Raw genomic sequence first — 27289 nt, forward strand, 5'->3', positions numbered from 1 at the left:
GGCGCTAATAGCTCCACAATGAGGATGCGTATAAGGTTTACTTTAAATACGCACTGAAATGTCGTGAGCATCAGCTACCTATGAGATAGGTCGTGGTAAGTTGATGATAGACAAGAGTGCCTTTAATACGGCGAAGGCACCAGAGGTTGAAGGAAGCTGTGTAATAGGGGTACGAAGAGCTGGATATACCTTCTGCGATATTGAAGGAAGACTTGACAGAAACGTAGCCCTTGTAATGACTACTGGAGGAGGTGGTCACAGGAATGTACGGTTGCAAGAAGAGCGGGCTCCTGACAGCCAAGTGACACTACCGAGAGGGAAGACCATCGTGTTCGGCGGATGACTCTGCGCGTCGTAATGCACGTGCAGCAGCAATTGAGCCGCAGTTGGAACCACAGTGACACAACGAACAGTTACAAATCTATTACTTTGAGGACAGCTCCGAACCAGTAGCCCAATGCCGTGCATTACACTAACCCGAGAACACAGCCATTTGCGACTTAGTGCTGAAAAGGGAAAAATACTTGGTACACAGGGTGAAGGTCAGTTGTGTTTTCTGATAAAAGCTGGTTGTGTTTCGGTACCAGTGAAGGCCGTGTGTTGCTTAAGAGGAGGCCAGCTGAGGGCCTGCGACCAACCTCTCTGCGTGCTGGACACAGTGGACCTACACCTGGAGTTATGGTCTGGTGTCGATTTCGTATGACCGCAGCAGCGCTCAGTTGACTATCCCACACACCTTGAACGCAAAATTATACGTCAGTCTGGCGATTCGACTTGATGTGCTACCATTCATGAACAGCATTCTATGGGATGCTTTCCAACAGGATAACGCCAGTCCACATACCGCTGTTGTAAACCAACATGCTCTACAGTGTGTCGACATGTTGACGGCCTGCTCGATCACCTGATCTGTCTCCAATCGAGCACATATCGGACGACAACTTCAGCGTCATCCAAAACCAAGATGAACGGTCCCTGCAAGTGCAACAGGTATGGAACTCCATTGCACAAACTCAAATGCGGCACCTGTACAATGTTTGCATGCTTGTGTTCAAGATTCTGGTGGTTGCGCCAGATATTAATGTACTGACACTTCACATTTGCATTGGCTTTTCTCGTGCTTACATTAACATGCGGTGCTAAAACTTTAATCACTTAAATATGTTACCTAGGGAAATGTATTCGCGAGAATTCAATATTCTACATTATTTACTTCTTGATGTTGGACTCTTTTTCCGTCAGAGTAAGTCCATCTTCTCGTTCTCACTCCCTCTTTCCTTCTTCCCCCTGCCACTGTGCGTTTCCTCCTTTTCCACCTTTTATGTCCCACCACCCCCTCACCCACTGACATTGCGCTTTGTTTATTGTTACTGCAAGTTCGGTCTCTGTAGTAATATTGTAATCATAAGCCGATAACGCACAATACAACTTCCCTGTTAGCTGACAAAGTTTCTTATATTAAGAAGATATAGCCCATATGTCGAGGGACATCAAAGGTAAGTAGTGGTTGCGAAGGGAGTGAGACAGGGTTGTAGCCTATCCCCGATGTTATTCAATCTGTATATTGAGCAAGCAGTAAAGGAAACAAAAGAAAAATTCGGAATAGGTATTAAAATCCATGGAGAAGAAATAAAAACTTTAAGGTTCGCCGATGACATTGCAATTCTGTCAAAGACAGCAAAGGACTTGGAAGAGCAGTTGAACGGAATGGACAGTGTCTTCAAAGGAGGATATAAGATGAACAACAGCAAAATCAAAACAAGGATAATGGAATGTAGTCAAGTGAACTCGGGTGATGCTGAGGGAATTACATTAGGAAATGAGACACTTCAAATAGTAAAGGAGTTTTGCTATTTGGGGAGCAATATAACTGATGATGGTAGAAGTAGAGAGGATATAAAATGTAGACTGGCAATGGCAAGGAAAGCGTTTCTGAAGAAGAGAAATTTGTTAACATTGAGTATAGATTTAAGTGTCAGGAAGTCATTTCTGAAAGTATTTGTATGGAGTGTAGCCACGTATGGAAGTGAAAAATGGACGATAAAAAGTTTGGCGAAGAAGAGAATAGAAGCCGTTGAAATGTGGTGCTACAGAAGAATGCTGAAGATTAGATGGGTAGATCACATAACTAATGAAGAGGTACTGAATATAACTGGGGAGAAGAGGAGTCTGTGGCACAACTTGACTAGGGATCGGTTGGTAGGACATGTTCTGAGGCATCAAGGGATCACCAATTTAGTATTGGAGGACGGAGTGGAGGGTAAAAATCGTAGAGGGAGACCAAGAGATGAATACACTAAACAGATTCAGAAGGATGGAGGTTGCTGCAGGTACTGGGAGATGAAGAAGCTTGCACAGGGTAGAGTAGCATGGAGATGGAGAGCTACATCAAACCAGTCACTAAACTGAAGACCACCACCACGACACCAACAACAACATGTAATAAAAATATACAGTCAGTATCTGTTCATACGTAATAATGTTTCCCCTTTACGTATTATTTTTTATTTATATACCTTGTATATTAAGAGGAGGTATATAAAAAGTCGCGTTATGCAAATGGAACGTTGTTGTCAAAATTTCAAAGCAATTGGTGAAGAACTTTGGGAGATTTAAGATTTTAATAAACAAAATTAAAATTTTTATTTATAAAGATAAAATATAGCATTGAAAGAAATATGCGAGATGAAGAATGTAACAATCTACCTCAGAATCAGGGCAAATTCAGATGTAACAGCAATGAATAATTAAAAATACCCGAAGGGATTCATGGACTGTCTGTACTAGTCGAATTGAAATAATTACAGCCTCTAGGGACGGTACTAGTGTCTTAGCAGTCCGTCTTCAGGCCACGAGTGGCCTACCGGGACCATCCGACCGCCATGTCATCTTCAGGGGAAGGATGCGGATAGGAGAGGCGTGGGGTCAGCCCACCGCTCTCCCAGTCGTTATGATGATACTCTTGACGGAAGCCTCTACCATTCGATCGAGTAGCTCCTCAACTGGCATCACGAGGCTGAGTGCATCCCGAAAAATGGCAACAGTGCATGGCGGCTTCGATGGTCACCCATCCAAGTGCCGACCACGCCCGACAGCACTTAACTTCGGTGATCTCGCGGGAACCGGTGTAGCCACTGCGGCCAGGTCGTTGCCGTACTAGTGTCTTAGGGCTGCCTAATGTTTTGAGCGGTGTACTCGCCACGTTCGCTGCAGCGTGCTAGGGAGGGGGTACGCACCTTGTCCTTGGTCATGTCGAGCAGCGTGAAGGCGAGCGGCGCCTGCGCCGGCGACTGCGACTGCTGGCCCTGGCCGTGCGGCTGGCGGTCCACTTCCAGGCGGCCGTGCCTGGGCGGCTCCACCACGAAGAAGAGCACGCCCGTGTCGCGCACGCCGTACTTGGGGAAGTCCAGCACCACGTCCACGTTGCGCGTCGTCACCGGCGCCGAGCCGCCCTCGGCCACCTGCAGCGGCGTCAGCACCAGGATCTCCAGGTCGACCGGCAGCGTCGGCTTGGAGAACACCTGCAGCAGTCGCCAAACCAACTGCCGTCAGCACCTTGTGGAGGTCGAGCGCGACGTCAGAGTAGTGCCTCATATTATGGGAAGATTGCTATCGGTGGGTCGCCTGAAGAAATAAAAGGCCATGTCCTGACTGTCTCACCATCGCCCAGCCCAAACCGCTACGTGCAGAAACTTGAAATTTGGAAGATGAGTGAAACTTACATAGTAGGCGTCGTTTAAGAAGCGATTTTTCGAAATTCCACTTATAAGGGGGTGAAACAGGGGATGAAAAACTTCTTGAAAGTATGTCGTTACCAAGGGAATTTGGAAGCTAGAACTACGAAAACTGGTATTTGGTTTCTGAGTCGCAAAATAAACAATATGTGTTTTACAACGTTTTGAAATTGAACCACTAGGGGGAGGGGGTGAAATAGTGAGTGAAAGTTTTTTTTTGAAAATAAGTAATTACTAAAGAACTACTACAGGATTTTATCTGTGGCAACTGGTGTTTGACTTCTGAGTTAGAAATAACAAAAATACGTGTCTCAGTATTTCTGGAATTTCAACCCCTAAAGTAGTGCAATAGGCGATGAAAATTTTTAACAAAATATTTCATCACATTAAAAAAATATTGAAGCTGAGTTATCAAGATAGGCATTTCACTTCTCGGTCAGATGTAAAGGAATATTTGTTAGGGGATGAAAGTTGTTATAGAAATATCTCCATAAGACAACAAAAGGCATGGCCTCCAGGTAACAGAATCGCCTTTAGATTATAAGTGCTTTCGGAAAAGACCATGTTTATATAGCCTTAAGTAGCGTGAAAAGCTCAGAAGGTGTTGCAATTCGTGAACAACATAACAATTCGATTAGATAAAAACTAAGAACTCTCTGCAGTGATGTATTCTACACGAGTGAAACGGCGGACGCTAAGCTAGTACATAATACCATCCTTGGCTATTGTATTAAATATTTTATTGTCTCTGTACTTGAACAATTTCTTTTGAATTTCCATTTGGTAGACACAGAAGACATAAATATTCACTGTTAATGAAATGTTTAAAAAATTAAAACATATGTCTTTGGCGCAATCAAGGGGACTGGTTTCCTTCATTCGGCCACACAATTTCCGTGAACGGGCTGTTAAATACTATACACATCTAAGAAAGTGTCAACAAATTTCATTTTTTTATTATTTTTAATAGTTCATTGTTGGAATCTGAAACTGAATAACATGTATTCGAAACCAAAACGCATAAAAGAAGAAATGTCGACTCCTTAGGACTTTCAATAAAAACTATTTAACTAATTGTGAAACCTCTTACAAACTATTGAGAACTTAAATTTTGTTCGTAATGGGCTGCTTAGACCTTATACACACATCAAAAAAAGTTCTGCATCACAACGGTTCCGAGAGCTCCGGAACCGGTACAGAAACTTGGAATAGAGATCAACATAAACACCATTTCCGCCCTTTTTATTGCTCATGAAAACCACACATTGCCTAATGTACAACCATATTGAGATACTTTCAGAGGTGGTGGTCCAGATTGCTGTACACACCGGTACCTCTAATGCCCAGTAGCATGTCCTCTTGCACTGATGCATGCCTGTATTAGTCGTGGCATACTATCCACAACTTCATCAAGGCACTGTTGGTCCAAATTGTCCCACTCCTCAACGGCGATTCTGTGTAGATGCCTCAGAGTGGTTGCTGGGTCACGTCGTCCATAAACAGCCCTTTTCAATCCATCCCAGGCATGTTCAATAGGGTTCATGTGTGGAGAACATGCTGGCCGCTCTAGACGAGCGATGTCGTTATCCTAAAGGAAGTCATTCACAAGATGTGCGCGATGGGGGCTCGAATTGTCGTCCATGAAGACGAATGCCTCGCCAATATGCTGCCGATGTGGTTGCACAATCGGTCGGAGGATGACATTCACGTATCGTACAATCGTTCCATGACCACCTGCGGCGTGCGTCGGCCCCACATAATGCTACCTCAAACAGCAGGGAACCTCCACCTTGCTGCACTCGCTGGACAGTATGTCTAATGCGCTCAGCCTGACCGGGTTGCCTCCAAACACATCTCCGACGATTGTCTGGTTGAAGGCATATGCGAGACTCATCGGTGAAGATAAAGTGATGCCAATCCTGAGCGGTCCTTCCGGCATGTTGTTCGGCCCATCTGTACGGCGCTCAATGGTGTTGTGGTTGCAAAGATCGACCTCGCCATGGACGTCTGTAGTGACGTCGCACATCATGCAGCCTACTGCGCACTGTTTGAGTCCTAACACGACGCCCTGTGGCTGCACGAAACGCATTATTCAACGTGGTGGCGTTGCTGTCAGGGTTCCTCAGACCCATAATCCGTAGGTAACGGTCATACACTGCAGTAGTAGGCCTTGGGTTGATTGGTTGGTTTAAGGATCAAAGGGACCAAACTGCAGAGGTCATCGGTCCCTTTTTCCAAAATACTAATAATACCCACAGAGAATAAAAAATGTTCAACGGAATAGGAGACAGACGACACAGAACAAAAGAAACATAGACAAGGACCAGACAAAACGAAATAGAATCACACTGAGTGTGACGGTGGTTGGCCGACCATAGGAACAAAAAAAATGGAAAAGCTAACCACCGAAAACACATTAAAAACTTAGTTTAAAACCGTAGGCCAAAGGCCAGAATCAACACAAAACAATAAAATAAAACAGAAACACTCAGATTAAAGAATAAAAACTCCCTGCCCTAATGAAACGTAAAACTAAGGCAGCCATAACAGGGTCATCAGATAAAACGGCAGGGAGCGTATCAGGCAGCGCAACTGTCTGCCTGACCACAGGTAAAAGGGGGCAGGCCAACAGAATGTGGGCCACTGTCAAAGCCCGGCGCAGTAAATAACTGTGTTAGCCGTGAGTGGCCAATGCGGAGCCGACAAAGGACGACTGAGTCCCTGCGGTTGGCTCGCATGGATGACCGCCACACAGTCGTCGTCTCCTTAATCGCACGGAGTTTATTGGGTGAGATCCGATCGCGCCATTCAGCGTCCCAAAGCGCAAAAACTTTTCGGCGGAGGAAGTAGGCCTTGGGCGCCCTGAGTGAGGCATGTCATCGACAGTTCCCGTCTCTCTGTATCTCCTCCATTTCCGAACAATATCGCTTTGGATCACTCCGAGACGCCTGGACCCTTCCCTTGTTGAGACCCCTTTCTGGCACAAAGTAACAATCCGGACACGATCGAACCGCAGTATTGACCGTCTAGGCATAATTGAACTACAGACAACACGAGCCGTGTACTTCCTTCCTTGTTGAAATGACTGGAACTGTTCGCTGCTCCATCATGGTTGTTAACATCAGTGGGCGGGTTTAGTGAGCAGTCAAAGGGGCTCGTCTATTATTAAATAACCACATTCAATTTCTATCTTCAGGAGTTCTGGGAACCCGGGTGATACAAAACTTTTTTTGATGTGTGTATTAGACGAATTCGACGTGGCTCATTCAAGGTATCGCTGAACAACCCCAAGTCTTTATGTTGTTAGTATGACAAAATGAAGTAAATTGCTCGTGTTTTCCAAGGACATGGCTGCACTATTACCATATCACTACGAGGTTTCAGCCATTAATACTAGTCAATTACAAGAACACATTGTAAATCTTACCTAGTTTCCCTTGTGATTTGTGAATTTGTAGAACAGGTCACCACAAACATGGCAACTCTTTGACAATGCTGGAAACACTTAGTGACTACTAGCAAGTGACTACTTTCAGTACCCACAGACAAAACAGAGCCGGCCCATCGATGGAGCCAGGCCATCGATAGCTTCTTAAGCCTTCTGGAACTGTCACACTTCTTAAAATATTCTTGGCAATTATGTCATCGTCGAATGAATTTGTTGGAGAAGCAGAACTCAAATGGCTCTTAGCACTATGCGACTTAACTTCTGAGGTCATCAGTCGCCTAGAACTTAGAACTAATTAAACCTAACTAACCTAAGGACAACACACACATCCATGCCCGAGGCAGGATTCGAACCTGCGACCGTAGCAGTCCCGCGGTTCCGGACTGAGCGCCTAGAACCACGATACCACCGCGGCCGGCGAGAAGCAGAACTGTAACAACTCAGAGTGTGTAATGGACAACTTCTTATCGCGAAGTACGGGAGACACGGCTACACATGATAGATTAAATGGAGTGGCAATCATTAAAACAAAGCGTTTCTCGTAGCGACGGGATCTTCTCATGAAATTTCAATAACCAATGTTCTCCTCCGGCTGCGAAAACATTCTGTTGGCACCCATCTACAAAGGGAGAAATTATCATTACGATAAAACAAGAGAAATCAGGGCTCGCACAGATAAATTTAAGTCCCGCTCACCGTTCGAGAGTGGAACGGTAGAGACACCTTGAAGGTGGTTCATTGAACTCTCTGCCAGTATCTTTGTTGTGGGTAGCATAGTAACTATGCAGATGTAGATGTAGTTGTAGAAGGTATACTCCGCAGATGGAAACAAGAATTTGGATCTGGCCAAGAAATAACTTAGACCATTGCATAGTAGCTCGAAGTATCTTATTGAGTATAAGACACCTTTTGCCACCTTCATTTGCCAGCACCAGGATTTCCATATCCAGCAGCAGCGTCGTCTTAAGAAAACCTCACGTAGTACAAAAGTGTAAGGAAAGTCGTCATTGAAACTCCGCATTGTGATGTCGCCTGCTGCAAAAGTTCATACCTCACGACGGCAACACAAGTAAAGACAGTCGCAGCCGGACGCATCAACAAATCGACTGTTTGTGCGGTTTATGTATTTTATTCTTTATTAAAACCTATTTCAATGGCATTATCTCGTCATCAGGCGACAAAATTATTTTTCACTTCGTTAGCCACAATCTAAGATTTTACTAAAACAAAAATTCTCCGTTTGTATAAAAACGACTGTTGAGCACTGAAAATATTAGAATTCTGTATGTGTTCTAGCGTCGTCATGCTCATTCTTACACCTTGCTGATATGAAATCGTGTAATTCGTGCTGGAACATGGTCAGATTGCGGCATGCTGTTTGTGGAAAGTGAGAAGTTACCAACAGGTCAGCCGGCCTCGGTGGCCGAGCGGCTCTAGGCGCTTCAGTCCGGAACCGCGCGACTACTAAGGTCGCAGGTTCGAATCCTGCCTCGGGCATGGATGTGTGTGATGTCCTTAGGTTAGTTACGTATAAGTAGTTCTAAGTTCTAGGGGACTGATGACCTAAGATGTTAAGTACCATAGTGCTCAGAGCCTTTTAAACCAACTGGTCAATGTAAATTGGATCAGTAAGGAAACTGGTATAGACATGCATATTCAAATACAAAGACAACAAGTGTCTGGCGCAATTGTCAGGTTGGTTACTGCTGTCACAATGACAGGTTATCTAGATTTAAGTGAGTTTGAACATGTTGTTATAGCCGGCACACGAGCAATGAGACGCAGCATCTCCGAAGTAGCGATGAAGTGGGAATTATCCCGTAAGACCGTTTCACGAGTGTACCGTGAATGTCAGGAATCCTGTAAAATATCAATCTCCGATATCGCTGCGGCCGGAAAATGATCCTGCAAGAACGGTACCAACGACGACTGAAGAGAATCGTACAAAGTGACAGAAGTGCAACCCTTCCGCAAATTGCTGCAGATTTCAGTGCTGGGTCATCAACAAGTGTCAGCGTGCGAACCATTCAACCAAACATCATCGATATGGGCTTTCGGAGCCGAAGGCCCCGTTGTGTACCCTTGATGACTGAACGACACAAAGCTTTACGTCTCGCCTGGGCCCGTCTATATCGAAATCGGGCTGTTGATGACTGGAAACATGTTGCCTGGTCGGACGAGTCTTGTTTCAAATTGTATCGAGCGGATGGACGAGTACGGGTATGGAGACAATCTTATGAATCCATGGACCCTGCGTGTCAGCAGGAGACTGTTCAAGTTGATGGAGGCTCTGTAACTGTGTGCGGTGTGTGCATTTGGAGTGATGTGGGACCCTTGATACGTCTAAATACGACTCTGACAGCGACGTGTACGTAATCACCTGCTTACATTCATGTCCATTGTGCATTCCGACGGATCCGGGCAATTACAGCAGGACAATGCGACACCCCCCATGTCCAGATTTGCTACAGAGTGGCTCCAGGAATACTCTTCTCAGTTTATAGACTTCCGATGGCCATGAAAGTCCCCAGAATGAACATTATTGAGGATATGTGGGGTGTCTTGCAACGTGCTGTTCAGAAGAGATCTCCACCCCCTCGTTCTCTTACGGATTTATGAGCAGCCCTGCAGGATTCATGGTGTCAGTTCCCTCCAGCTGTACTTCAGACGTTAGTTTAGTCCATGCCACGTCGTGCTGCGGCACTTCTGTGTGCTCGTGGAGGCCCTAGACGATGTTAGACAGGTGTCCGATTTCTTTGGCTCTTCATTATATGTCTTCGCACTATGTAAGCCCAGTTCTACACCTTAACAATGAGTTATATATGACCGTATCGCTGCGCAGCGACAGTCACAAATTACGAGTTTACCCAGCAGTCAGAAGCCACATAGATGTAAGGGAGTCAATGTTTTTGTCGATTTCGCAGTGTTCACAGGCGCATAAAGCTACAACGAAAATTTTTCTAGAGCCTTAATGCTGAGATGTAGCAATACGTATCAGTGGATGAAGACAATGACACGAGACAGAAAGGAAAAAATCACTATCTAACCACTCAGAAAATATATAAAACAGATTTGTCTTTGCCTTTGGAAGAGAAATCACCTACGACAGGTAGATTGTGAGGGGAAAACGTAATGTGTCGTGCGACGTTCACGGTAAAACATAAGCACAAATGATATACAAAAGAAGGTAGCATAAGTTACAACACCTGTGTCAGTCTGCCACAGTTGCTGCGATAACACAGTCAATCTCAGGTCGTGTGACTCGTTCTAAAAGTAACGTTGAGGTAGACGCAATGTTTGTTTCCCGATTTTGGTTTCCTAGGGATGGAAAGATAATGGCGTACCGCCGTCGTTAAACTAGTTGTCAATATCGTGGGTTAAATCCCCGTCGCCGTAGTGTCTCATAACATCATCAAGTGTTTTGTAATTTGTCTGCGGGATATTCAATCTTAATGCACTTAACTGCAGAAATACCCGTCATTCACTCACGTGACACCAATGAAAGTTAGACTCGTCATTAACGGGTCGCAGGAAGGGAATATAAAAATCACTGACTGAAGAAAGGAATGTAAGATTTTGGGAGTCCTTGTAAGTTTCTTTTATTAAACACATAAATATTTTGAATCCTACGAGAAAATTCATTTTACAATTTGCGTTAAGAGCAGCTGCCTTCCGTTTGAATCTTTGTGAGATAGTCCAATGAGAGGGATGTGACCTCCAACTCATGCATGTCCGCATTTATTTGCAAAGAGCAATATATGGTGGCCTGGAGGAAGCCAAGCGCAGAGACTTCCGTAGCTGGCTTCGGGCACATTGGCTATGCTCGCATGGACATTGATGCGCAAAAAAATTTAAGCCATATGAGAGGGCGTTAATAACCCACAATTCGTCACACCGCCATGACCTCTGTGTTGTCAGTCTTGATTTCATCTTCTTTAACTTTTGTTAAAGAAGAATAAAATACTGTGTTTTCGTTTACAGAGGCTCTATTTCGCTTATTGTTAGAGCATGAAACCTAAAATTAATTCTTTGCCTCTTATTACAGAAACTGGATGTGCTTGCTGTAACCATATAGAGGATGCCAGTAAGCTGTAATTGTTCAAGTTCAGCACGATATTAGGACTTGCAGGGATCGTTGTAGTCAGTAATGATTGCGTCATGGTAAGTTCATTATGTTTCATAAAGTTGTGCAGGTTGTCCACCTCTCCGGCGATTTGAATTCGCCCGTCTGCTTGGCAGGCGCCGCACTTAGGGGCACTGATGGGCAGCTATCTTCTTGGCTGTCGAGTGAGCGCCCTCTGTGGCAGACAGCGGCGCACGGCGAGGCGTGGAGCTGTCTGACGGGCCTGTGATATGCTGCGAGTTAGACGTTTCAGTGTTCATCACGGAACTCGTGTTATGTGGCTCGGGCATAATAGCGAGAAGTGTTAATGGTTGGCGTCTGTGGGCACATAGTTGACCTGTAGTTTTTTCTACTGCGAATTCCGCATGACTTGTCTGAATTACGGGATGATGGCTCTATAAAAGATGGTATTACAGTAGTGGACAGGGTCGTCGATGCAAAAATCAGATAGCAGGTTATTTAATGGAGACCATTTACGTTGAGTTTGGTTGGTTTGTGTCGTACCTTAGGTTTGCTATTTAGTATTTGAGTTAACGTCGTCGCCATTGTTGGTAGCCGTCTTGTGTAGGCACGTTCTGGTCGGCGAAATTGTGACTGAGGTGCAGTTGGATTTTGTTCTATCGTTGTTGATACTGCGAGCTCCTTAACTTCGCTGTTTTGACGAGAGTTCACGATTTTTTTAGTGACAATCTGTAATAGTGAAAAGGTGCTATTCCATGTGTAGTGATCACGACTGGAATTCTGTGGAAGCACCTGGTCAGCAGACGCTGCAAATTAACCACGGTCTTTATGCGGTGGGTCATGTGCGCCATCTACTGGAGCGGCACAAGGTCAGTGTTGTCTGCTTCTGAAGCCACGAGCTAGGACGGGCTGCGGCCCACGTAAGTTGTTCCGGCGCTGTCACATGGTATTGCTATAATTGTTGGTCTGGCATGAGGCTAACAGCAAGACGTGAGTGGTTCATTCTCTCTCTGAGCTCATTGCTATGAGTTTCCTACGGTGACGTTTTACAACTTGTGGCTTAACGTGATTGCAGATTTCACGCATGTCTGCTGGTACTGCAAGATTGTATTTGCGATTCTGGTTCAGACCTCTTTTCCGGCGCCATATGCGCGATGAAAGGGTAGGTCTGTGCCGTTAGCGGCTGTGTCTCTGAAAGTATTACACGCCTTGTGTGTCCTGGTCAAATATACCAGGAAGGGTATTTGCAAAGCCAAACACAGTGTGAGCAAACAGGTGATGATTTTGTAGTTTGTGTACAGCGCAACCGGTGTGGCCTTCTGATGCTGGTTTCCAGTGCTGTACTTAGTTACGAAGGCTGTTCGAAAAGTAAGGCCCGATCGATAGCGAAATGGAAACCAGTGTGAATATCAAAAAGTTTTTATTCGCAACAGTTAGCCACACCTTCCAGCAACCTCTCTAAATAGTCGCCGCTCCGACTTAGACATCTGTCGTGGCGTTGTACAAAGTTTCCCGTACCTTCATCACAAAAAGTAGCCGCCTCTAATTTCCGCCATTTCTCCACGCTGGTCTGCCTTTCGTTCTTTCTGCAAAATGTTGTTTTCGTAGCCAGCGGTTCATGTGAGCAGAGATAAACAACGGAGGGAGCCAATTAACGGCTGTATTGTAGGTAATCAAACACTTCCCATCGAAAACGCTGCAGGAGCGTCCTCAGCAGCCCTGAAGAATGCGTCTGAGAATTGTCGTGGAGAAAGAAAAGCAAGACACTTATGTTGTGTAGGCTGCATAGCTTCAGGCGAAATCCCTCACCGGATCCATATACTTGGTGGGAGACACTTTTGTTTTAGGCATTTCTACGTTATCACTTTGCGCTCTGAACTGAAAAGAGCGACGTGAAGCGATCGACGGGCACACTAAAGACACTAAAGATGTCCATCACATATGTGCAAAGTTCTATCGGATTTTCTCAGTGCTTTCCATTTCGCGCCAAATCGGACTTTACTTTCCGAATACGCCTCGTAAATAACGAATACTAGTGTAAGAAATGTTCCTGCGCGCAGTAGCGCTGCCCGTAAATTCGAAGTTAGATGTGGTGCACCTCACTCTCTTACGATGGTGTACTGATTAGCTATCTAGCGTAAGTAGTATCCAGACATATCTAGCGCTGTTATGCTGGCCCTGAGCTATCTTAGTTTGAACGGTTGCTGTTTTGACATGTAGAGAGCACAGCGTTTAACAGCACACCTTTAAAGTCGTAATCCCGTTTTGTGTGTTGTCCTGTGGTGATATGTTATTAATGCGGTGTAAATTGCTTTGTAGGGTAATTTTCGTCGACGAGGATAAACTGGATAAATAATGAATCCCCTTGCCTTATTTCAATGTGAAAGTCTGTTACAAAGTAAACTCAAGCACTGATATTAATGGTGAAATTTGACTTTGTGTTCACAACTGAGTAAGGTTTAACCTCTTGAGTAAAGGTAGTATATAAAGCCAGTTCTAAAAATTTTAGTACTGCAAGAGAATATATAGATTTTGTAAATTTTAAATGGTTTCTTAATGTTGCATATGCGAGATTTTGAACGAATTGCTTCAGAATTCCTTTGATACAAAATTACCTAATCTTATGTTGCCTGTCGTGTTTATAGGGTGTTAACATTACAAGTGGGCCATGGTTCTTACACCGATCGCAGTAAGGGGTCTGTGGCCGTTACTGGAGGGGATCGTTCGGATCTCACGTTGCCTTCCCAGTTGGTGGTCCCGCAGCAGCCGCGAGGAAATCTCCACTGTAGCCTCCAAGACAATGGTGCCTACCGCAACTGAACTTTTTAATAAATGCTATCCAACTCAATATCGTCAGTTAGTAAAATCCCCATCGTCGACTCACAACCACTAAAAACTCGGTTCAAAATTCTACATTTTTCCACTGCACTTGCTGTTTTGTAATTAAGCTCTGACTAAGAACAATACAATTCAGATAAATCTGACTGCCTTCGCGGTAAGAATATTCAAAATGACGTCCTCCTCCAGTGGAAAAAGATATAGTTGGAGTGAATTCAGTCACGATTTGTCACGCAATACGAATGGTACCAACGCACATTATGCAGACTACGGCTTTTTGCTAAATATCCCAAAATGCTTAAGAAATAATGTTTCACTCATACGTACTTCGTTGTCTCTAAAAAATATCGTAACCATTCAAAAAAGAGAATGTATTCCACTATTTCAGTAGTATGCTGCCTGCAGTGTCCAGAATGAATCTCAGTATTTCTTCTATCAAAGACAAGGCGTACCTCATATTGTTCCTCGCTCTCTTCACGCAAACTGTATGTAACGGATACAATTTCTACTGCTAACTGGAAATACCAACATTCGGCTGTTGCTATTTTCCCAAATCATATTTGATAGTTTCTTCACTTTAGTAACCTACAGTCTCTACAGTATAACAGAATTTGATATGAATAAACTTCAGAATTCATTTCCAATGCAGCGTATAGGCCTATAGATGACTTGATTCGGCTGTAATGGAAAAGTAGCCTAAAGATCGCTATGATGAAATGGACTGTGGCCATACACTGTTAGTATGGTAGACGACGGTTGAACGTATGGAAAGTCAGAAGAAAAAACGTTAATTTAGCACTGTCTCAGCTAAGATCTTTGAGAAACACCTAAGAACATGCGGTTGTGTTTTCCATTACAGTCTTTAACTTCTTCCCTGATGATGTGCTTACTACCATTATATTATCTCTTAGCATGCTACGCGAATAGAATACATGACGAAAGAGATATTGCAGAAGATATAAGGAGTGTAGCATCTTTCAAAGTCACACAAGGCTCTGATTTATCAAAGCGCTCTTCTTATAGCGAGGAATGCGTTGCAATATGTTTGTACCGCTCCACCACACTGCGTCGAGTATCGGCAATATGCCCATAACTACAGCTTCATGTCTTCGAGCAAGCAATTTCAGATATCTCAATTTGGTGCTTATTGCCTCTTCGTATTTCCAGCAAGCAAAGACCCCTGCAAAGGTCTCTCCTGGAATTGTACGACTACGGGAGAGATACTAGGTTACAAAAAGGAGCGGTAATTGCAGAATAATGACGAGGAAATACGGCGTGCCAAAAGCGTTAGATAAATGTGAAGGAATATTGCATACAGCCGTCCTTGTGCAGCAGCAGCCCGTATTTCAAGTCTTGCACTCGGCAGATGCGCTATTTTGCGATGTAAAGTAGGGGTAATGTAAGTTACTGGTGTTTATTGTAAGGAACGGGAAGAAAAGGTTTTATATATGTGCCCTGTATGCTGCTTCACTTTAAAATTTCTAGCTAAGTGCTTTATCTAAATAAGAACTGACCAATATCCGGGCACTCATTTTGCTAGTTTTCTACACTCCTGGAAATGGAAAAAAGAACACATTGACACCGGTGTGTCAGACCCACCATACTTGCTCCGGACACTGCGAGAGGGCTGTACAAGCAATGACCACACGCACGGCACAGCGGACACACCAGGAACCGCGGTGTTGGCCGTCGAATGGCGCTAGCTGCGCAGCATTTGTGCACCGCCGCCGTCAGTGTCAGCCAGTTTGCCGTGGCATACGGAGCTCCATCGCAGTCTTTAACACTGGTAGCATGCCGCGACAGCGTGGACGTGAACCGTATGTGCAGTTGACGGACTTTGAGCGAGGGCGTATAGTGGGCATGCGGGAGGCCGGGTGGACGTACCGCCGAATTGCTCAACACGTGGGGCGTGAGGTCTCCACAGTACATCGATGTTGTCGCCAGTGGTCGGCGGAAGGTGCACGTGCCCGTCGACCTGGGACCGGACCGCAGCGACGCACGGATGCACGCCAAGACCGTAGGATCCTACGCAGTGCCGTAGGGGACCGCACCGCCACTTCCCAGCAAATTAGGGACACTGCTGCTCCTGGGGTATCGGCGAGGACCATTCGCAACCGTCTCCATGAAGCTGGGCTACGGTCCCGCACACCGTTAGGCCGTCTTCCGCTCACGCCCCAACATCGTGCAGCCCGCCTCCAGTGGTGTCGCGACAGGCGTGAATGGAGGGACGAATGGAGACGTGTCGTCTTCAGCGATGAGAGTCGCTTCTGCCTTGGTGCCAATGATGGTCGTATGTGTGTTTGGCGCCGTGCAGGTGAGCGCCACAATCAGGACTGCATACGACCGAGGCACACAGGGCCAACACCCGGCATCATGGTGTGGGGAGCGATCTCCTACACTGGCCGTACACCACTGGTGATCGTCGAGGGGACACTGAATAGTGCACGGTACATCCAAACCGTCATCGAACCCATCGTTCTACCATTCCTAGACCGGCAAGGGAACTTGCTGTTCCAACAGGACAATGCACGTCCGCATGTATCCCGTGCCACCCAACGTGCTCTAGAAGGTGTAAGTCAACTACCCTGGCCAGCAAGATCTCCGGATCTGTCCCCCATTGAGCATGTTTGGGACTGGATGAAGCGTCGTCTCACGCGGTCTGCACGTCCAGCACGAACGCTGGTCCAACTGAGGCGCCAGGTGGAAATGGCATGGCAAGCCGTTCCACAGGACTACATCCAGCATCTCTACGATCGTCTCCATGGGAGAATAGCAGCCTGCATTGCTGCGAAAGGTGGATATACACTGTACTAGTGCCGACATTGTGCATGCTCTGTTGCCTGTGTCTATGTGCCTGTGGTTCTGTCAGTGTGATCATGTGATGTATCTGACCCCAGGAATGTGTCAATAAAGTTTCCCCTTCCTGGGACAATGAATTCACGGTGTTCTTATTTCAATTTCCAGGAGTGTATTATAAAAGTAGTTCAAATGGCTCTGAGCACTACGGGACTTAACATCTGAGGTCACCAGTCCCCTAGAACTTAGAACTACTTAAACCTAACTAACCTATGGACATCACACACATCCATGCCCGAGGCGACCGTAGCGGTAGCGCGGTTCCAGACTGAAGCGTCCAGAACCTTTTGGCCACACCGGTCGGCCTTCTATTACGATCGAAAACAAATAGTGAACTGTGTTTGTGGAGTAATACTGAAAAAGATTAATTTCCATATATTCGTGAAACCACGTTTGAAATTAGGAAACGATTTTACTAATAAATATGTAAAACGTACAAGTGTGTAGGAACAGAATCCCGAACAGTTTCTGTACGCTGGGCACATCTGCTTCGCAATGTTTACAATGAGATTTTGTAAACGTCTCTATGGCTATGGTTCTTCACAGCTCTATAGACGGCTGTCGTTTTCACGTACAGCGGTTTCTACTTCGCAGTTGAAAGCTGTCAAAAGTGCTGCGAGGTGTCAGGAATTTCCTTAAGACGAACAGACGGCCGGGGAGCCTTGTAGTAAAGAAAAAAATATATTAAAATTTCATATATAATGCAGCATTTTTCTCACGCATCTCAGTGTTTATGACACCATATCTCCTGAACTGTGTGTTGTAGCACGATGTAATTTTGTAGACGTATTTCGCGGCATGCTACAGTCTGCGAAATTTATTGCGCATATAGTAGTGCAGAAGTAACAAATTTAAACGTCTTGCATGAAGAGGCACTTTTTCACGCATCTTATTTATGACTCATATATCCTACACTATGATAGGTAGGTGCTTCTTAACCACCGCAGCGATTGTTACCTGACAGTAGAGGAAATATGTAGCAAGTCTGGAAGCTGGTTCCCATTTTTACACTGAAGGGCCAAAGAAACTGGTACACCCGCCTACTATCTTGTAGGGCAACCGCGAGCACGCGGAAGTGTCGCGACACCAGCTGGCATGGACTCGACTAAGGTCTGAAGTAGTGCTGGACGGAATGGACACCCTGTATCCTGCAGGGCTGTCAATAAATACGTAAGAGTACGAGAGGGTGAAGATCCTTCTGAATAGCACGTTGCAAGGCATCCCAGATATCCTCAATAATGTTCATGTCTGTGGAGTTTCGTGGCCATCGGAATTGTTTTAACTCTGAGCAGTGTTCCTGCAGCCATTCTGTTGCAAATGTGGGCGTATGGAGTGTCGCATTGTCCTCCGGCTGGAATTGCCCTAGTTCGTCGGAATGCACAATGGACATGAAAGGATGCAGGTGATCAGACAGGATGCTTACGTACGTGTCATTTGTCAGAATCGTATCTAGACGTATGGGAGGTCCCGTTTCACTCCAAGTGCACACGCCCCACACCATTATAGAGCCTCCACCAACTTGAACGGTCCCCTGCTGACATGCAGGGTTCATGGATTCATGAGGTTGTTTCTATACCCCTGCTCGTCCATCCGCATTGTGTTGCATTGTCCGGCTGGGATTGCCCTAGTTCGTCGGAATGCACAATGGACGTGAAAGGATGCAGGTGATCAGACAGGATGCTTACGTACGCGTCATTTGTCACAATCGTATCTAGACGTATGAGAGGTCCCGTTTCACTCCAAATGCACACGCCCCACACCATTATAGAGCCTCCACCAACTTAAACGGTCCCCTGCTGACATGCAGGGTTCATGGATTCATGAGGTTGTTTCTATACCCGTACTCGTCCATCCGCATTGTGTTGCATTGTCCGGCTGGAATTGCCCTAGTTCGTCGGAATGCACAATGGACATGAAAGGATGCAGGTGATCAGACAGGATGCTTACGTACGTGTCATTTGTCAGAATCGTATCTAGACGTATGAGAGGTCCAGTTTCACTCCAAGTGCACACGCCCCACACCATTATAGAGCCTCCACCAACTTAAACGGTCCCTTGCTGACATGCAGGGTTCATGGATTCATGAGGTTGTTTCTATACCTCTGCTCGTCAATCCGCTCGATACAATAAGCAAGACTCGTCCGATCAGGCAACATGTTTCCAGTCATTAACAGCCCAATTTCGATATAGACGGGCCCAGGCGACGCGTAAAGCTTTGTGTCGTGCCGTCATCAAGCGTACACGAGTGGGCCTTCGGCTCCAAAAGCCCATATCGATGATGTTTTGTTTAATGATTCGCACACTGATACTTGTGGATGGCCCAGCGTTTGAATCTGCAGCAATTTGAGGAAGGATTGCACTTCCGTCACAGTGAACGATTCTCTTCAGTCATCGTTGGTCCCGCTATTGTAGGATCTTTTTTCCAGCCGCAGCTATGTCGGAAATTTGCATTTTTACCAGATTCTTAATATTCACCGCATACTATTGAAATGGTCGTACAGGAAAATCCCCACTTTATCGCGACCTCGGAGATGCTGTGCCGCATCGCTCGTGGGCTGACTGTAACACCACGTTAAAACTCACTTAAATCTTGATAACCTGCCATTGTAGCAGCAGAGACCGATCTGACAACTGCGGCAAACACTTGTCGTCTTATACAGGGTGATTCACAAAGACATGCAAATATTAATTGCTATTTTAATATGTTATTCTACAAATGAAACTAAACAAAAACACATAAACATATAGCAAAACTGTACGAGGTTAAAGTAAAGCACGATTTCCATTTATTTTTTTGTTATTGGTCTGATGAATATAGTGAAACATCTCCCAGACGTGTATCTGCAGTAGTTTTCCAGAACATCCAGAGAACCAAAGATATAATTTCGTAAAATTTTTAATTCATTCAATACTTGGTCCAATTTTTGTTTTAAATTCCAGAAAATTGCACAAAGTTTTCAACAGATATTGTACAGAATTTAATTTTGGGAAAATGATGCTAATATCGCTAACTGAAACTGTATGAATGTCTCAGATAATCCGCTTTAAAAAAAATAAATAATACCATAGCTCACGTGAATTTACGTTAAACCGGAAAAAACAAAGCTCGGTGTTAAGGAAGTTGTACAGTGTACCTACAATTTCACAATACATTCACAATAAATGTTCAAAAAGTCTCCACCAAGTTCAATGCATTTAGCTGCACGTGTATGAACGTATTTTGTTCGTCAATTTCGTCTATTGCGTTCATAATTCAAGCACGTTATGCCTCATTGATTGCGTTCTTATAACTTATGTCTTTCATACATTGCCATACACAAAAATCCATTGGTGCTAAACCGGGCGATGTGGGTGGCTACAGACGTGTAGCGCCAGGACCAATCCATTTATGGGAAAAATGTTGATTTAAATGTGTAGTAACGGCGTTGGTGAAATGTGGAGGCGAGTCCTCATGTTGAAAATACATTTGCAATCGCGTAACAAATGCAACATCTTCGAGCAAGAGGGGTATTTCTTCTTGAAGCTATTGTAAGTACGTCTCGCCAGTTAGACGTTCTGAGAAAATGAATGGTCCAATAAAGTGTGTGTTGATTACACCACACCACACATTTACGCTAAATCGCTGCTGGAGCCGGCTGGGGTGACCGAGTGGTTCTAGGCGCTACAGTCTGGAACCGCGCAACAGCTACGGTCGCAGGTTCGAACCCTGCCTCGGGCATGGATATGTGTGATGTCCTTAGGTTAGCTAGGTTTAAGTAGTTCTAGGGGACTGATGACGTCAGAAGTTAGGTCCCATAATGCTCAGAGCCATTTGAACCATTTTTCGCTGCTGGAAACTACGTTGACACGCTCGTTATGTAAATTGTTTATACCACCTCGCGTAAACTGTGCCTCATCAGTAAATAAAACGTATTTGTGTAACTGCCGATTAGTATTTAACCAGCTGCATAATTCCACGCAAAGCTCAGGATCTCCCGGATGTAAATGATACACTTTTTTTATGGTAAGGATACAGCTTATTGTACTTCAGCGTATGCCATAACTTAGATTGTGAAACGCCTAATCGTTGAGAGATACGTCGTGTACTGGTACCTGGGCTACGTTGAATAGCATCCATAATGTAGTCATCATCGTCTTCACGTATCGAGCGCTCGTACTGATCATGAACGCTAGGTAGAGAACCTGTCTCCCGTAACATTCTAAATAATCCACTAATGGATCGTGCATTCGGAATACTCCGAGTTGGATAACGTATGCGATGTTCGTTAACTGCAGCCGTAGCATTACCATCACATTTGCCATAAATAAACACAATCTAGGCTATTCCTCTGCTGTAAATTTGAAAGGCATCCCTATTTCATAAATAATCTACAAACTACAACAGTTACTATGTGGTTTCACTTAAATACACTGTTGTTATGTTCTTTCACCGAACAACGAACTCGTTTCAAGATTAGGAAACGACTGAAACAACTCACTGACGGTTGTTAACAGTGACATAAACGTTTCTACATTGTTAATGTAAAGTAAACAAATTCACTTGTATAATAATCTTTGCTTCTCTGGATGTTCTGAAAAACTACTGGAGATAGACGTCTGGGACATGTTTTATTAAGTTCAACAGACCAATAACAAAAAAATAAATGGGAATCCTGCTCCACTTTAACCTATTACAGTTTTGAGATGGCGACGGCTTCATATTAGCGAAGTTGCTAACATTTGTGGACGTATGTTTATATGACCTTTTTTCTTTAGTTTTACTTGTAGAATAACACATTAAAATATTTGCATATCTTCGTGAATCACCCTGTATAGGCGTTGCCCAGGTCGCCCAATGTGGCGTCGAATGTAATAAGACCTGCACCAAGGCGGCCGGACCTGCCCCGCAAGGGGCCTCCCGACAAATTACGCCATTTCCATTTCATTTACATAGGCTTTGCCGACCGTGGCTTCATATTCTGCCTGTTTGCATATATATGTATTGGAATACGTATGTCCTAACCAGTTTCTTTTGCATATACATGTTATGGATTTTAGCTTCTGACTATGATGCTCAGGGACAGTTCATAGCTGGAGGTAACTGCTAAGAATCAGGGATCAGTCACAGTACTGAATTGGGCAAATGACTGTACTAACGTACGAACACGTAACAGACAATTAATTCACGGCGCTAGAGTTATACCTTGGGTCATCGTGAGCCTATCGATTAAATACTGCGAGGCTTTGCTTGTTTTTAAACTTAAACATCCTTTTTATGCTTTCAAAATTTCTCAATGACTTCTTTCACGAAGTTGTGGCAGTGCTCCTTTGTTGGTTTCCTTCTGAGATATTAATTACTCATGGCACAGGCGGCGGAGATACGGCTAGCTGACATAACTGCAAAAAAAAAAACACTGTCCCCAGATGAACGCAGCTCAGCCCTGGAAGAGATCTTGAAGGCAGAATGGTGGTTGAAACTGGAAGCATGGGACATTCAATTTTAGAGGTTGTTAGAGAATTCAATATTCCGAGATCCACAGTATCAATAGTACCAAATTTTAGGCATTACCTCTCACAAAGGATAACGCGGTGGCCGACGGCCTTAACTTAACGACCGAGATCAGCGGCGTTTTCGTATAGTTGTCAGTGCTAACAGACAAGCACCACTGCGTGAAATAACCGCACAAATGAATGTGGGACGTACGACGGACGTATCCGTTGAGACGGTGAGGCGAAATTTGGCAATAATGGGCTATGGCAGCAAACAAGGGACACGAGTGCCTTTGCTGATAACACGATATCGCCTGCTGTGCTTCTCGCTGTTGCCAAGAGTTGATGGTAGTATTCGAATGTAGTGGAGACCCCACGAAGTCACGGAGCCAAGTTGTCTGCAAGGCACTGTGCAAGAAGGTGGCGGCTCCAAGATGGTGTGGTGTGTGTTTACATGGAATGGACTAGGTCCTCCAGTCCACCTGAACAAATCACTGACTGAAAATTATTGTGTTCGGCTACATGGAGACAATTTGCAACCGATCATGGATTTCCACTACCTAAAACAACAGCAGAATTTTTATGGATAGCAATGTGCTACGACACCGGGCTACAATTGTTCGTAACTTGTTTGAAGAACATCCTGAATAATTCGAAAGAACGACTTGACCTTCGAGATCGCCCGACATAAATGCCATTGAACGTTTATGGGGCATAGTCGAGAGGTCAGTTAGTACGCAAAATCCTGCACCGGCGACACTTTCAAAATTATGGACGGCTGTGGCTGCAGCCTGGTTCAATATTTCTGTAGGGGAGGGGCATAAGGAGGTCTGACACGCTATAGGAGGTATCTCACTACTTTTATAACCCTCCCAGTGTGTATCTCGAACGTACTGTGGCATTCAGTGCCTTCAACCAGAGGACACCTGATAGCACGTCATCGCGCACACCGCACCAGAGAGTACCTATGAAGCTATAATCGTACTCCCTGAAGGACTGCGTGTAACTAAGCACGAACGTCCCTCTATATTAAGAACAACACGCTGTTTTCTAGGAACTCTCCATACCAGTCAGAAATCTAGCTCGATTTTCCGTATTTTATTTATATGGCTACATCGCCGAGCTGTATCGAATATGTTATCGTCACACACTCGTGTATCTAACACCATCCAGGATCGTGAACAAACACAACGAGTTTCCCCACCGTTAAGAACAACATGCTATTTACTACGAATCTTCATCTACAGCTACGTCTACATCACTGCTGTGCCATTCATACTTACGCACTTCGCAGAGGGTCCATCGAACCACTTCACACCATCTCTGTACCGTTCCATTCGCGAACGGCGCGCAGGAAAAATGAGCACTTAAATCTTCTCGTGTAAGCTCCGATTTCTCGCATTTTATTACGATGTTCATTTATCTGTACGTGGTAGGCGTCAACAAAATATTTTCGCATTCAGGGGAGAAAGTTGGAGATTGGAATTTCATGCAAAGCTCTCGCAGCAACGATAAACGCCTTCGTTTTAATGATTGCCACCCCAACTCACGTATCATACCCGTGGCGCTGTCTCCTCTGTTTCGCGATAATACTAAGCTAGCTGCCCTCTCTGAGCACTGCGATGACATCCGTCAATCTTATCTGGTGAGCATCCCATAACGCACAGCAGTACTCTAGCAGAGGACAGATAAGTGTAATGTAGGCAGTCTTTGATGCGTCTTCTAAGTGTTCTGCCAATAAAAACGCAGTCTTTGGTTTGCTCTCACACAAAATTATCTGTATCCTTCAGGTCAATCACAAATGTAACGTGATATTCTGTATTTTTGTATGTGTTGGCATCTCAGAGCTGTACTGAACACTAATCAGAAGTCGGGGAAGACAGTACCGACCACTTTCTGGCATTCATGGACGAATAGAGCGTCCTCAATTGTCCATAATCAATGTTTATGGAGTGCATGCTGATATTCTGTCTCCAGTAATGGCGTAAGACGTATCCAAAATTGCACACCGGCTGACACTGGCGATCTAGACACCAACAGATTCACGCAATATATCTGCAGTACAATGCCATGATTGTCATTTCGCAAAAGTTGAATGGTCAAAGTAGGTCAATGGCTGTAGCATAGCGATCGCATAAGTACTGGGCTCTTATTAGCTTGAATTCTTGTGAAGGGAGCTGTAGAGGATAACAACCATAGAGGTAGACATCCAACAGATAACTGACGACGTAGGTTGCAATTGCTACTCTGAGATGGAAAGTTTGGCACAGAAGACGAATTCGTGGCGGGTCACATCAAGCCAGTCAGAAGACTGACGATTCAGACAACGTCATCTCCTAGCCACAGCAGCGTAGAAAGCATCATCAGACAGTATCTGTGATAGGAGCTGTACAATGAATCAGGAGGTTTCTGTTTTGATCTCTACTTAGTCAGCCGCAGGATTGAAATTTCACATTCCATTTATTTCAGATCTGTTTACATTTGTGTAGAGTCAAACAGTGTACTTATAAATCGCAGCTTAATATCATATCCGTTAGTTGTGATAATATATATCACGACATTTTATAAGATCTGTACGATGTCTATGTCACGTCATTCTTAAAGTGAGGTGACAAAAGTCTTGAAATGACCAAAAATAGTGGGTCGGACCTCCTTTTGCATGGCATAGTACAGCAACTCGACGTGGCGTGAACTCAACTACACACTAAAATTCCCTGCAGAAATATTGAGCCGTACAGCCTCTGTAACCGTCCATAACTGCGAAAGTGTTGCCTCTGTGGCCGGCCGCGGTGACCGAGCGGTTCTAGGCGCTGCAGTCCGGAACCGCGGGACTGCTACGGTCGCAGGTTCGAATCCTGCCTCGGCCATGAATGTGTGTGATGTCCTTAAGTTAGTTAGGTTTAAGTAGTTCTAAGTTCCAGGGGACTGATGACCTAAGATGTTAAGTCCCATAGTGCTCAGAGCCATTTGAACCATTTTTTTGTTGCCTCTGCAGAATTTTGTGCACCAACTGACCTCTCGATTATGTCCCACAAATGTTCAATAGGATTCACGATCGGCGTTCTGTGTGGCTAAATCATTCGCTAGAACTGTGCAGAATGTTCTGTGGTCCGGTGATATGGTGCCTTGTCATCCATAAAAATTCCATCGTTGTTTGCGAACACAAAGTCCATGAATGTCTGCAAATGGTTTCCAGTAGCCGAACATAACCATTTCCAGTCAGTTATCAATTCGAAAGTACCAGTATTTTCCATATGAACACAGTCCACACCATTATGGAGCCACTACCAGTTTGCACAGTGTCTTGTTGCAACCTGAGTCCATTGATTCGTGGGGTCTGCGCCACACAGGAAGCCTACCATCAACTTTTACCAACTGAAATCATGACTGACCTGACCAGGTCTCGGTTCTCCAATCGTCTATCGTTCAACTATTATAGTCATGAGCCGCGGAGAGGCGCTACAAGCGATGTCGTGCTGTTAGCAAAGGCACTCGCTTGGGTCTTCTGATACCACAGCCCATTAACGCCATACGTGGCACTGTCCTAACGGATACGTTCGTCGTAAGTCCCACATAGATTTCTGCGGTTATTTCATGCAGTGTTGCTCGACTGTTAACATTGATAACTCAATGCAGACGGCACTGCTCCGGGTCAGTGAGTGAAGGCCGTCGGCCGCTGCGTTGTCCGTGGTCAGATTTAATGGCTCTAATTTGGTATTCTCGGCACACTCTCGATACTGTGGATTTCGCAATACTGAATTCCCTAACGATCTCCGAAATTGAATGTGCAATGCGTCTAGCTCCAACTAAAATCCCGCGATCAGAATGTATTAATATCCGTCGTGCGTCAGTAATCACGTCGGAAACAAATGATTGCTTCGTCAAAGCACTGGCCTTTTATACCCTGTGTAAGCGACACTACCGCCACTTTTGCATGCACATACCAGCACCCATGACTTTAGTCACGTGTATATATATATATATATATATATATATATATATATATATATATATATATATATATATATATATATATGAAGTTGTTATCGCTGCTATTTGTAGTATGATTTGAATGTAGGTTATTCTAATATTATGGTGTCGTTTTCTTTATTTGGATATTTTATTTCAATTACGCAAAGTTCTACAATCCGCCAACAAATAGGCAGGTGTTCGTGTGAAGGGGGAAGCCTCTTGTCACAGATGTTTTGCATGTTGGATGTATACGCACTTTAATTTCACACATATCTAGTATTTTTTTCTGTTAATGAACTGTGAAGTGAAACAAAAGTTAAAAATGCATGAGATGCTAAGTTTGTTTCTAACATAGCGAGAGGAGTTGCAAATGTATCAACTATTGAACTGTTGAATCTGTCTGTGACATAGCCTCAGTTGATCTGTAATGTTTCATTTCAAGCGAAATGTGCTAAATCGATCAGCATACCAACAACATGGACGGTACGATTCCTCTCTAGGTGCAGTCTTATGCTTTTGCACCTATTACGCAGTGGAGGCCTGATATTGTCGGTTTTGAGAGTTGATCACCTCAATTCTACCCAGACACACATGGTATCGTTCTTTTGTTCATACCTGCTGTAAAGTGCTTAACAGCCCACGTCGTCTTGATGGAAAGATGAGTCCAACTGACGAACGCTTTGATTTACTAGTATTGCTACAGAACTTGGTCCGACTTGTCATTGACACTGAGAGCAGAAATCACACCGGAATGGTACGCTCCTTACCGGGAAGAAAAATTTTAATGTGCGTATGGTGTCACAGAACCGTTTTCTGACGGTCTTGTGGTGGATTTAAATCTATGATCAAGTGGAATTTCATGAAAATAGTAACGAAAGGATTGTGCAT

At 44.6% G+C, this 27289-nt stretch overlaps 1 protein-coding gene across 1 annotated transcript in view; it reads right to left on the bottom strand.

Moving 5' to 3' along the window:
- Positions 1-27289, bottom strand: part of LOC124613370 (chondroitin sulfate proteoglycan 4) — a 553335-nt gene that overhangs the window by 396390 nt on the left and 129656 nt on the right. The window contains exon 7 of the mRNA XM_047142070.1: positions 3237-3521. Coding sequence (XP_046998026.1) covers positions 3237-3521 — 285 coding nt within the window. The remainder of the gene's footprint in view (positions 1-3236; positions 3522-27289) is intronic.

This window comes from Schistocerca americana, chromosome 4 (genome assembly GCF_021461395.2).
Source record: "Schistocerca americana isolate TAMUIC-IGC-003095 chromosome 4, iqSchAmer2.1, whole genome shotgun sequence".
In the NCBI taxonomy this organism is placed as follows: Eukaryota; Metazoa; Arthropoda; class Insecta; order Orthoptera; family Acrididae; genus Schistocerca; species Schistocerca americana.